Genomic DNA, 13,679 nt, shown 5'->3' with positions numbered 1-13,679 from the left:
CTTTTGTTATTTTCAGTTGATATTTGATTGTAAGCATTTCCTCATGTTAATACATACTCTTTGAAATTAAATTTCAAAGTTGCAATAAGTATTTCTAGATCAAGTCTTTGTGTTTTTTAATATTTCCTTAGGAAAATTCTAGAATAATTTCTGTGTCAAAGCAAGTTGCCTATTTTACAGTTTTTCATATGTATCGCCAATCACTTTTCAGAAAACTACCAATTTACACTTGCATGGGTAGTATGGGAAGGTGCTTATCCCATGTTAACCTTGCCAACAATTAGCACTATTAAAAAAAAATCTGTGCTAATTTGATGGTCCCAAATGGTCTTATGATTATTTGAACCTGCATTTTCAGGGGTTATTCCTGAGGTAAAAAACAGTTTTTCACATGCTTACGTGCCATGTGTAGTTCCTTGTCTATAAGTTTCTGTTCATCATTACATTAGAGATTTAGGTTTTTGGTTTTTTTTCCAAAGAGATTTTATACAAATTCTTTCAACTATACTACTTTTTTAAAGTTTGTTGCAAATATTGTTTTGCCACTTCCTTTTTCTGTTTTGTCTATGTATTATCTGACAGGCAGAATCATTTTTAAAATATTAGTGTCAATCAATCAACTTTTCTTTCTGTGATTTCTTCCATTGCTTTTATGCTTGGAAATTAGAAAGCTCATCCTCATCATTTTGGGTGATTAAAAATATTTTCTCCTTTTCACCTTCATAAGGTTTCCTCTATGAGTGATAACAGACACATATACCCTCCCAGTGTGGTAGGCCCAGAGCCCTACTGGTTAGATTGCCCTCCCTCTCCAAGTCCACCCTCCCCAGCCAAGACCTCGTACAATGTCATCCTCCTTGTTGTAGTTGGCGATGTCCTTCCGGAGGGTCCGAATGATAATCATGCTCAGGATGCCTGAAACAGAAAGTGGTGGGAATGAAGAGTTGTTGGCACTGCCAGCAGTCCTCTGTGCTCCATGCTCTCCTGGGCTTGGTGTTTTGCTGGCAGACATGGCTTGTTCCAGTAGGAACTGGCTATCTAGGACCTCAGGTCCTCTTCTAGGTGGAGCTCCACTCCAGCTGTGCACTCCACCAAGGGAAGGCTGCACAGAGGAACACTGTCCAGGCTGGGGAAAGGATGTGTCACTGGGATAGTTGGGGGTAGCCAAAGGATATTGCTTTTTGTTCTAAAAAGCATCCCAGCTCTTCCATGGCTTGATTCTGCCAACTTCTCCAGCCTCATTTCTCCTAGGCTCACTTCTCACTCTACCTCTGGTTATTTGCTGCTTTGAGCCACCTAGTAGTTCACAGCCTTGTGGCTCTCTCACCTCCATGCCTTGCCCTTTGTCTAAATGCCCCACTCTGCCCTGACTCATATTCATGCTTCAAGACTCACTGGAGACATCTTCAACTCTCAGTGCCTCTCAAAAGTTCAGAAATCCCCCACCCCCATTTTATTTCCCTATTTCCCTCTCTAGGCAGCAATGCAGTGGTTAGGAGAATGGGCTGCATGACCTTGAGCTCACTTAATGTTTTTAGGCTTAGCTCATGAGGCTTCAAGGATTGAGGTATTTGTACAGTGCTTAGGACAGCAGCTGGCCCCTTCATGTTTAATAAACAGTAAGTAGCTAGCATTATATTCACTTCTCATATGATATTGAAACAATCAGTGTCATTCCACCTCTGCCCACCACCCTCTTGCCATCTAGCTTCTTGCCAAGCTTATCTCACTGCAGGGGCATGACCCTCATTGAAACAGTCTTTACCTGGGTCTCTGAATGATGGCTCTTCCTCCTCGTTCAGAGAGGGCTTCACTAAAGTAGCATTCACCCTTTCCTCAACTGTTATGTATTTGGTCACCCTGTTTATCTGCTTCATAGCACTTATCCCTATATGGAACTCCACTATTTACTTGCTTTTTTGTTTCTCTCCTATCGCCAGAATACAAACTCTGTGAAGGCAGAGACTGGGGTGGGCTTGTTCAACACCATATTCCCAGCATCTGGCATAATGCCCGACACAGAATGAGCAACACCGAAGTCCCATTGGATCAGTGAACACATGCCCGTGCAGGTGGATGCCTCAGTCACTCAAAACCAAACACATCCTCTGCACCCTTTAACCCACAGGTCTCTCACCTGACAGGAAGAAGACCACCACAACGGAGTTAATGATAGAAAACCAGTGGATCTGCACATCACTCATGGTCAAGTAAGTGTCCCAGCGAGAGGCCCACTTGATGTCACTTTCCTGGGAGTTGGGAGGAAGCATGCAGAGTCAGGCCTGCCCAGACCAGAACCCTCCTCCCTTGCCTGTGAGCTATAGCCCTACTCACCTCCCAGTGTACAGAGTAGGTGAAGTACAGCTGATTCTCCTTGTTGGGGTCAATTTCTTGGGGTGAGGAGTTGGTACTCTCAGGTAGGGTGCATGAACTCTTCTCATCTGCTTTGAGATCTGTGAGAGACAGAGACTCAGTCTATTCCTGTGGCAGCCAGTGCCACTACCTAAGGGTTGTTTCGAGGTTGAGGCTGCCTGCTGCTGGGACCCTGGCTTCTAGAGTCTGGAGTGGAGGCTGGGAGCAGTGGGCAAAAATTGATTTTCAAAATTAGGCTGGTCTCGGTGGCTCATGCCTATAATCCCAGCACTTTCGGAGGCCAAGGTGGGAGTTTTACTTGAGGCCAGGAGTTTAAGACCAGCTTGGGAAATATAGTGAGAGCCTATTTCTACAAAAAATAAGAAAAATTAGCTGGGCATGGTGGTGTGCCTGTAGTCCCAGCTACTTAGGAGGCTGAGACAGGAGGATTGCTTAAGCCCAGGACTTTGAGGCAATAGTGAGCTATGATGACACCACCACTGCACTCCAGCCTGGGTGATGCAGTGAGATTATGTCTCTAAAAAACAAAACAAAACAAAAAACAAATAAACAAAAAAAACCCCAACAATAACAAAAATTATATTCCCCAGGGCCCTGACCTTCCAAAGGCCTAGGGACTGCAGAGAGACCTGTACATGAAAGGTCTGAGTCTGAGTCCCTCCTTTAGTCAATTAGTCTCCCTTCATTAAACTCAAACACTGACTTACTCATTCAGTCAGTCCCATTTAACAGACAAAACAATACTGATTCATTCCGTCATGTTTACTCACTTAGTTCATCTCCAAAGTCCCAGCACTTTAGTAATTCAATCACTCAGATGCTTTCTCCATTCATTTCCTCATTTTTCCATCCTGTCATCTGTTCTTTCATTCAACCAACTCTAATAAGCACCAACTATGTGCCAGGTGCTGTGCTGAGTGCTGGACATAAAATGGTGAGGAAAGGAGACAGAGACTCTAAGCTCTCAAAGAGCTGGTGGGGGAGCAGATGATCTTGAAACTGTCATATACACAAATAATGCAGAACTGTGTTTAGGACACGGATAGCAGGAGATGCAGTATGGTGCTGTTAAAGTATTGGATCTATGATTCAGACTTCTGTGTCCAATTTTGTTTGAAAAGTAGGTTCTGCAACTTAAAAAAAAAAAAAAGCCAGAAAACTACCACCGTGGACAAAAGGCAGGGCTTACTGCTTAATTGGAGAACATGCTGTGGTAAGTGAGGGCTGGCAGGTGAGGTGGTGCTGGACCAGGTCCTGTGAGGCCCAGCAGGACTAACCTGGGCTCTCAAACTGCAGAACAATGGCTTATCCTGGGCAAATTCTGGTCTCTGCCAATCACTCCCATAGTGGGAAAGAAACAAAGAAACCTGCTGCCCAACAGTTCTGTCTGGGTCCTTGCCCCTTATTCTTCAACCCAGAATGAGCTGGCTGGTTCTAGGGAAGAGGCTCCACCAAGCCCCAACTTGCTGTTTGGTCTTGGCCATGTCACTAACCTCTCTGAGCCTCTGGTTTCTTAGCTATTATCACTACATGTCTACTTCCTATGGTTGCTGGGAAAGGGTAAACTAATAAGGTACCTAGTCTGTGCCACAGCAGACGTCATACTGTCAGCTTTCCCCTCCAACCCACCTTCTCTAACAGGATACCATCACTCTACCTCGGCTGGACGCAAACACCACACCTGCGCCTGTTAGCCAGCTCAGGAATGTGAGGCGTGAGAAGATCCTGGGTATGGAAGCCCAGGCCCATCCAGCCCTGCCCTTCTGGTCACACCTCCCCACTCACCCTCCAGCCTGATGCTCTGGGGAATCACCTCGAAGCGGACGACACGGTATGTGTGCTCCTGGTCCTCTTCCATGTCCTCCCGGTGGTAGTAAAGGATGAATGAGAGGTGATTGTGCAGGTAGATCTAAAATGGAGCAAGAGACAACAAAACAACTAATAGCAAGAGACAATCAGAAAATCACTCAGGGAGACTACCCAGGTGTCAGGTCCCTCTCTTCACCCAGCATGCCTGGCTGTACCAACCTTCCAACAACACTATTCTCCTCTTATCACTGTCCTGCTCAGAAACCCTCAAGGGCTCCCTGGAGCTTAACAGATAAAAGCCCAATTCTCTTAGCCTGGCATTCAAGGCCTTCTATCATTTGACTCTAAGACGCCTGGCTGTCATCAACTTTTAAGTCACGTGAGCTCACCGGCCTCCCAGACCCTCCCTACCTTACATCTGTTTTTACCATATTCACTCCAACTAGAATGCTACCCCAACTCCATTCTGCAAAAGCCTACCTATTTTCAAGGCCCACCTCCTCGGTGACAATGTAAATGCACAATGAGCATCCTCTGAACTCCACTGGCATTAATAGTCAGTGAAAGGCAATTGGTACTTAAGATCTAGGGTCTTACACTGTCAGTTCTCTTCCCAATTAAGACAGAAGCCCTTGCAGGACAGGCTGTGCTTCAAAAGAAATGTTACTGTCTTTTACTCCCTAAGTAATATGTGCTCAGTGCAGAAAATCAGAAAGATAAGTAAAGAAAATCACAGTTATAATTCTCATCATTATTAGCTTATTCTCAGGGGCTGTGCTGTGAAGTGCGCACACAATCTGATTTTTCTCTGCATAACAACCCCAGAGGGTGGCCATCCTTATTATATACTTTTGATAGATAAGGAATCATAGGCTCAAGGCCGCTCAGATAACCAGTAACTGGTGGAGGCAGGATTCAAGCCCTGGTAGTCTGCATGCTCTTGACCACAACCTAGCCCTCTCTCCTACATACTGATGAAGTGCCAGATTTCTTTTTTGTTTTAATCTTATAAAAAGAATCTGACTTTTTAGGGACTGTGCCTTCACCTCCTTGTAGTATCTGCCAGAGTCTTGCCCAGAGCACTCAGACCTCTGAGAGACCATCATGCTCAGGGGCACAAGGAGAAACCCACCAAGGCGATCCCCAAATTTTCTGTTACAAGCCTATAGCTGAATATTTCCCCCTTCTCCGCTCCTGACTCATGAGGTGTGGCTCCCCAGCCCTGTGGGCACGCCAAAGACACTATACCTTGTTGACATCCATGAAGCCGAGCCGGTAGCCATGTTCAAACTGCACATCTTTTTCCTTCTTCTTGTCATCGCTGTCTCGGTTGGAGTAGAGCTCCAGCCGGGTGGCCACAGGCAGGTTGTCAGCAATGCTGGAAACCCAAGGCCCCGCTCAGTCCCTCTGCACTGCCTCTCCCGTCAGTGCCCTCCCTTATGTGACTCTGAGGCCAGTAGGGAGCAGAGGACAACTTACAGGTGGACATAGTAGTCTTCTGTGATCCGCTCGGCCACGAGCCGGCTCTGCTCCACTGTCAGGGTCACGGGCTTGTTGGACTGGCCACACAGAACTTCACACTTCTTCTCACTGTTCATGAGAACCTGGAAAGGGGTGTTGACAATCCGATCCCCTCTCAGCACCTCTCCTGCCGTAAGAGAGACAGATCCGAGCTCAGAGCTTCAGCCCTGAGGTTGCTGAGGTTAGCAGAGTCACAGAGATGCAGGACTGCAGCGCAAAAATGGACTTCCAAGGAATTCAGCAGTACCCAAGCCTGGCAGTGAATGCCCTTCCCATCTGTTCAAGTGTAGCTGGCCCAGCTAACCCCCACCTGTCGTCTGCCCCTCTTCCTTTGTGCTTAGGACCACTGGACCCCATCAGAGCTCATCAAACATATCACACCCTTCCATGCAGCTGGGCCTCAGTCACTTCCTTTGCCTTGATTGCCATTCCCTGCCCCATGTTCCTGGCTGCAAACTCGATAATCATTTCACTCTCTCTGGCAAGTCCTTCTTGACTCCTTCAGGACAAGCTCATCACTTCCTCCTCTTATTTCCCTCTGTGCCGAAGGAGCATCAGGAAGGGAAGAAAGAAGGCTCCAACTCCAGATCACCTGCTATTGCACCCTGTCCCTGCCATTTACTAGCTTAGCAATCTTGGGAAGTCACTCAACCTCACTGAGCCTCAATGTCCTCATCTGTAAAATGGGTAACAATAGTACCCACCTCATAGGGTTACAGTGAGAAATAAAGGAGTTAATCTAAGTAAACTACTAGGCACAGAGCAGACAAGCAACCAACACTAATTTTATCATTAGCACCTTTTCATATGTCAATGATGTTACTTTGTATGATGTTCTGATATATTTATGTTTCTAGCTCTCCTACCTATGAGCTCTTTAAGGGTAGGTTGTTTCCTATCTATCCCTGTGTCTTTAGATCCTGGTTTAGGCAGGGAGGGTGAATTTAGGAGGCAAGGTGAATCCAGCACCAGAGGTTTTTATCTGAAACATCTTTTTACTTAGCAAACTGGCAGGCCCCTTGTGTGCCTGTTGCTTCAGAGTAACCTGCTGCCAGACCTCATGCTAACAGGCACTGAGCAGTTAGAGACTGTCAACTAAACCCAAAGGCGCTTTCATTCTGAGCCATTCAACAATTGATTCTACTGTGATGATGTGACACTGGGGCAAGCCGAAGGAGACCAACCAGAGCTAGGACTAACGCCTCCACATGCACTTGGTCTAACACTTGCTCATCAGTATGGATCCACTGCCTACGGCACTCTCTGCCTAGTCATCTAGTCATTCATTCATGCCCTCTCAAACATGTACTGGGTACCTACTACATGCCAGGCCCTGAAGATACAAAGTTGAGCAGACATACTCATAAAGCTTATCTTTTTTTTTTTTTTTGAGACAGAGTCTCACTTCATTGCCCAGGCTAGAGTGAGTGCCGTGGTGTCAGCCTAGCTCATAGCAACCTCAAACTCCTGGGCTCAAGCAATCCTGCTGCCTCAGCCTCCCGAGTAGCTGGGACTACAGGCATATGCCACCATGCCCAGCTAATTTTTTCTATATATATTAGTTGGCCAATTAATTTCTTTCTATTTATAGTAGAGACGGGGTCTTGCTCTTGCTCAGGCTAGTTTCGAACTCCTGACCTTGAGCAATTCACCCGCCTCGGCCTCCCAGAGTGCTAGGATTACAGGCGTGAGCCACCGCGCCTGGCCTCATAGAGCTTATGTTCTAGTGAAAAGACCGACTTTGATTAAATAATCAGCAAAATGAGAATTTATGGTATAAATTGCTGTAGACATGGAGGAGTAGGTCTAAGAAAGCTTCCCTGAGGAAATGCTACTTGAACTGAGCTCTACAGGAAGAGAAAAAGTTAACTAGGCCAAGAGATAAGGGAATAACATTCTAGACAGAAGGAATAGTATGTGCAAAGGCCCCATGGAGGTAGGGGTTAGGGGAGCAGTAAACTTGAGAGGACTGTGTGGCTGCAATGCAGAGAGCTGGGGAGAACGACTGGGTGAGCTGGAGAGGTGGGCCAGAGCTGATCATCAGGGGGCCCATGAGCCACACATAGTTTGATCTTTACCTAAAAAGCAACAAAAGCCAATGAAGGTTTCTGACTGGGGTGGGGGAAGACTTATCTGATTTTGGTGACAGAAAGGTGGCTCTGGCTGTTTTGTGAAGAAAACAGAGGCAGCAAGGAACTGGCTGGGGGTGATGGCAGTCAGTCATGCAAATGAGTGATGCTGGTAGCTAGAACAGAGGGTAGTGAGGGTGGAGAAGAGGACACAGACTCAAGAGCTACTGAGGAGGTGAAATCTAGGGGCTCTGGTGCTGACTAGATATAAGGGATGAGTAAGGATGGTGCATGTTAGGAATACCCTGAGATTTCTACAACCAGGTTCTAGGTGGGAAAACAAAGAACAGCAAATTTAGATTGAAGGCATTTTCAGGGGTTTTTTTGTTTGTTTTTTTGTTTTTGAGACAGAGTCTCACTCTGTTGCCCATGCTTGAGTGCTGTGGTGTCACCCTAGCTCACAGCAAAATCAAACTCCTGGGCTCAAGCAATTCTACTGCCTCAGCCTCTCGAGTAGCTGGGACTATAGGCATGCGCCACCACACCCGGCTAATTTTTTCTATATATTTTTAGTTGTCCGGCTAATTTCTTTCTATTTTTAATAGAGACTGGGTCTCATTCTTGCTCAGGCTGGTTTCGAACTCCTGACCTCGAGTGATCCTCCTGCCTCAGCCCCCCAGAGTGCTAGGTTACAGGCATGAGCCACTGTACCCGGCCTGGCATTTTCAGTTTGACACGACAAGTGGGCAGTTAGATATCAACATTTAAGGCTCAGAGGAGAGGTCAGGGCAGAGGGGGAAGTTGTGAGTCATCAGCACATAGAAGGTAAGTGGCAGGGCCATGAGCCTTGCTGTTGTAGAGGGCGGCACTCAGCTGTGCAAAATAGAAGCCTTGGCAAGAGATGCTTCAAGTATGGATGAGGATGGGGAGGCAGTCCGCCTCTCATGTACCCAACATTAAATTGGTACTAATCGATCAAAACTTACATGCACATATGGAAGTAACATTCACTGGGTGTTGGGCAGGTGGGAGGGGGGAGAAGGGGATGGGTAAATTCACACCTAATGGGGACAGTGCATGCTGTCTGGGGGATGGGCACGTTTGTGACTCTGACTAGGGCAGTGAAAAAGCAATTTATTAATATGCAACCAAAGCATTTGTACCCATGTAATATTCTGAAATTAAAAAAAATACATTCTATAAATGAAGTATTAAAAAAATATAAATAACATATATAAAAATTGAACTATCAAAAAAATTTATGTATGCAAAGAAAATTCGATCAACATTTTCAACAAAACAAAATTATTAATCATAAATTTAAAATTTGAAGAAGCTTGCAGTAAATTTCATAACAAATTCCGAATAACCATATTGGGAAGAAAAAACTATCTTTGAAATGTGCCAGTGACAGGTTATCACAAACATACACAGGTAAGAGATGATTTTGTGACTGTTACCAAGATGAATTATTCTGCCTTTATTATCTTTTGATGCTAAGAGCCAAATTAAAAAATTTGCTTTACTATACATTATGTAAACATTGTGTAGCTGCTATTTTATTTTTTCAGAAACATTATTTTTAAAAATAATTTTGAGTAGAATTTTCTATAGGCTCACCAGTATAATAAAATCAAGCTATGCATGCATAAATATTTCTAAAATTAAAAAAAAAGTGTGGATGAGGCCACTGAGGAGAGGAAGATGGTGAGGAGGGGCCTGGATGAAGGTCTCTTTCCCCTCTGCCCTATTTTGGAATCCTGGCAATGTAGGTGAGCATGCAAAACCCAGGCATGGAATGGCCAGTTAAGAGTGAGGACATGGTAAGACATCTGCATAGCGCACTGCTGAAATGTATTTCACAGATGACAAAGCTGTGGATGACAGGGGCATAGTGGCTTGCCCATGACCATATGAGGGGCTGTGGTAATGCCAACCCCTTGGGCTCTTTCCTCTATACCACATGCTCCTGCCCACTTCTCTGGTCAACAGTGATCTTGCTTGAGGAGAGAAACAACCATTGAGAGGGGAACAGGGCTACAGACCAAGTAATGTGGTATCACTTCTTGATATTTAGAAATTAAATTTAACCCAAGAAAGAGGACATACTGGTCAGGAATGGCTCTTTTCTAATACAGAAGTATTCCTTTTAACAATGAGCAAGAAGTCATGAATGTGGACCCTCTAAGAGAGCCCGATGTAGTACTCAATCACGGGCCACAGCTGCTCTAACGCACACACCATGACACAAATCTCTATTCATGTGACAACCATGAGCACTGCCCTCAGACAGCCCAAATGAGCCTTCCTGGAGAAGGCAGCCTGGGATCACAGAAAGAACTCTGGCTTTAGAGTCAAAAAACCTGTGTTAAATCTCAATTCTTCCACCTACTGGCCATGTGACCCTGAACGAGTCTTTCAAACCCTTGAAGTTGCTGTTCCCTCTACTATGAAGTGAGGATGATCATAATCAGCTTACGGAGTTACTGTGAGACTCTAGGAAGATAGTGCACAGAGTGTGATGCTTAAGTGTCGATGAGGACCGGAGGCAGTCCGCCCCTCATGTACTCACCATTGGTACCAATCGATCAAAACTTATGTGCACATATGGAAGTAACATTCATTGGATGTTGGGCAGGTGGGAGGGGGGAGAAGGGGATGGGTAAATTCACACCTAATGGGGACGGTTCCTAGGGCTCTGCCATTTACTAGATGAGTGACCTGGGGCAAGTGACTTCACCTCCTTGTGTCTCACTTCCCTTATCTGTAATAAGGAGATAGTAAGAGAATCCACTTCAGGGTTGTTGTGAGAATTAAATGAGCTAAAGCACAGAAATGCTTAGAATAGCGTCCAGCTCACAGGAAGAGTCCTACAAGCATTAATAGTGGTGGTGGTGGTCGTGATGATGACGATGATAATGTAGAGTTTACATTTTTACATCTTTCCATTATAATGATTGGCTTGCAATCGAACAGACATTCAGTCAAGGATGTTTTTGCTCCACTTAGGTAGGACATTAACATTTCCAGAATGCCTACTATGTGTCAGGTCCTGGGCTAGAAGCTGAAAAAGGAATATAAGACATAACCCCTTGAGTCAAAGAGCCCTTAGGTGATGAAGGGAAATATTATTACACAATGACAGACCGAGATGCAGTATGGCAGGATGACGTTTATAAACAGAAGTCTCCATTTCTATGAGGCAGGAACATTCCCCAGCTTCATGCAAAATTCAGCAGAGGTTCAGAGAGGTTAAGGTTAAGCACACTGAAGAATGCTTAACTGCAGAGCGTTGGACTGCCAAAGAATCCACATTAGCTCCCAGGGGGAGGGAGAAATAGCTGTGAGGGACCTGGTATCAGGACCCTGGAGGACCAAGTGGGTCCAGCTTCCCAGGCAAAAGCAAGGTGGCTAGAGCACAGCAGTGTGGAGAGGAAACAAGGGAAACGGCAGGCAGGAGGCAGCGGGCAGGCATCAGCATACAGATGGTCAGTGGCAGCATCATGAGCTGCATCACTGCATAGTCAGTGGAAGCCAGCCCAGGCTCTGAGGCCAATCTCTGTTTGATACCACAAGGCAAGATGTAGGCAAAGCTGGTGTTTGGGGGAGGTGGTGCAGCCCACTTTTGGTTAAACTAGTTCCAAGGCCTGTCTCCAGCTGGTCCAGGTCCCCTAATACCTGGCAGAGATACATTTATCAGCTAGGGGTTCTGGAAACATCTATGCCATGGGTAGCCCTGACAGAAAAGGAAGCCCTTTCAGGGGCCTGCTCTTGCCTTTCTCCTTCCTAAGGTATAAGAAAAGAAGAAAGTCTCTTAAGTTCCTTGAGTTCAGGAAGAGCATCTCTCCATGTTTTTATCTCTAGAACTTAACAGCAGGCACAGCAGAAGCACCTGGAGGCAGGCACAGCAGAAGCACTAATAACCGTGTCCTGAAGAGATGCCTCCAAATGCCTTTTCCTTTAAGCCTGAAATTCTACCAAATGGAGAATTGTTTAAATTAGAATAAAATGGCTACTATTTATGGAATACTTGTGCCAGACACTGTGCTGGGCGTCTCATATTATTTGAGGCAAGTCTTGCACAGCTTAGCAAGAACTATGGTGACTTCTCTACTTGCTTTTAGAGCAGAGATAATCACTCACTCTTTCCATCAAAAGCAGAGCAGATGACAAAAGCCAGGAGAGAGGAGAAATCTAGAAATCCAGACAAAGCTGGTCTGAGTAGAAGCCAAGTACTCCAACTCTAAAGCCTGACTGCTTGGATTCAAAGCCCAGCTTAGCCATTAACATTAGTATAACCACAACCAAGTCACTTAACCTGCAAAATGGGAATAAATGGGAATAAATGACCCCTTCAGGGTCATTATGAGGCTTAAGTAAACTAATAGGTATGTAAACTATGTATAATGGTGCCCAGCACACAGCAAGGCTAACTGCTATTATTGTTATAAAATCATGCTGGATTCCCCTTGGGGACAGGTTGACAGCAGTATAAAAGCAGCACTTACCCAAATTCTCTGCCTTGTAGGTGATTTTGCTGGGCTGGCAGAAGGGCAGTGAGTAGTATTCATAAGGTAGCTGGGTTCGAGAGCTGGTGAGCTTCACAGCCTGGTGGGAGAAGAGAGGTTGTTGTTCCACCATCCAGCAGAAACCAATAATCCTCCATGGCACCCACACATCTTTAGTTCACTTAGTAATAGTATCTATTTTTTTGTTTTTTTTTGAGACAGAGTCTCGCTTTGTTGCCCAGGCTAGAGTGAATGCCCTGGTGTCAGCCTAGCTCACAGCAACCTCAAACTCCTGGGCTCAAGCGATCCTGCTGCCTCAGCCTCCCGAGTAGCTGGGACTACAGGCATGCGCCACCATGCCCGGCTAATTTTTTCTATATATATTAGTTGGCCAATTAATTTCTTTCTATTTATGGTAGAAACAGGGTCTTGCTCTTGCTCAGGCTGGTTTTGAACTCCTGACCTCGAGCAATCCACCCGCCTTGGCCTCCCAGAGTGCTAGGATTACAGGTGTGAGCCACCGCGCCGGCCAGTAATAGTATCTCATAAGCAACTAATTGTAGCAGACATAACTATAGTATACTATACACTGTACTGTCCACAATTCTGAATTATTTCACATTTCATTAATTATAGATTGCATTATACATTTAAACTCACAACCAAATTCAATATACAAAATTTTACACATATTGCTATCCATTGACCTGATATTTTTACTTCTGAGCATCTTTCCTAAGGAAATAATTTCAATAAGGGAAATAAAAGCCTTTAAGAACAAAGAAGTTCACTTCTGATTCACAACCATCGTGGTCTTCTTCAGTTCCTTGAGCTAGTCAAGCTCTGACCCAGGCTTTGAACCTGCTGCTCTTTTCTGCCCTACTCTGTGCACATGTGGCTTCTTCTTACATTTAGGTCTCAGCTGAAATCCCGACCTGAGTCCTAATGGAACTAATGTATCTAATGGAAGTGTATCTAATGGAACTCCCATTGTGCTCTACTTCAACACTCTGTTTCCTTCACTGTATGTCTAAGATATAATCATTTTGTTTACCTATTTTTTTAAAAAATCACTTTCCCCCACTATAATCTAAGACTTAAGCTCCATGAGGGCAACGACCACGTCTGCCTCAGTTACCTCTGTAACCCCAGTGCCTTAGAGCTAGGTACAGAGTAGGTGCTCATTAGATGTCTGCTGAATAAGAGAAGACAGAAAACCAAAAAACAACTGAAGGCCCCTACAATGGAAAATTGATCAATAAACTATGATATATTTATTTAATTAAATATTGTGTGGCATTAAACATAAGGTTTAAGAAGATGATGGAGAATGTTTAGGAAATGATGCAAGCACACAGGATATAGCACTAGAAACGGTAGTATCACAGGAAACCCCTAA

General features: G+C 45.0%; 1 protein-coding gene across 3 annotated transcripts in view; it reads right to left on the bottom strand.

Moving 5' to 3' along the window:
* Positions 1-13,679, bottom strand: part of TM9SF4 (transmembrane 9 superfamily member 4) — a 50,145-nt gene that overhangs the window by 16,556 nt on the left and 19,910 nt on the right. For 2 of the 3 annotated variants that reach the window (XM_076011020.1, XM_012754985.2), the window contains exons 3-9: positions 12,281-12,380; positions 5,662-5,830; positions 5,431-5,560; positions 4,159-4,282; positions 2,335-2,453; positions 2,138-2,249; positions 845-915 (exon numbers count right to left, since the gene is read on the bottom strand). In XM_076011020.1, the coding sequence (XP_075867135.1) occupies positions 845-915; positions 2,138-2,249; positions 2,335-2,453; positions 4,159-4,282; positions 5,431-5,560; positions 5,662-5,830; positions 12,281-12,380 (825 nt within the window). The remainder of the gene's footprint in view (positions 1-844; positions 916-2,137; positions 2,250-2,334; positions 2,454-4,158; positions 4,283-5,430; positions 5,561-5,661; positions 5,831-12,280; positions 12,381-13,679) is intronic. The other variant, XM_012754986.2, reaches the window with a different exon arrangement.

The sequence above is a fragment of the Microcebus murinus genome, chromosome 16, assembly GCF_040939455.1.
Source record: "Microcebus murinus isolate Inina chromosome 16, M.murinus_Inina_mat1.0, whole genome shotgun sequence".
Classification (NCBI taxonomy): Eukaryota; Metazoa; Chordata; class Mammalia; order Primates; family Cheirogaleidae; genus Microcebus; species Microcebus murinus.
The sequence above is the reverse complement of the archived record's forward strand: the minus strand, read 5'-3'. Positions and strand labels throughout refer to the sequence as shown.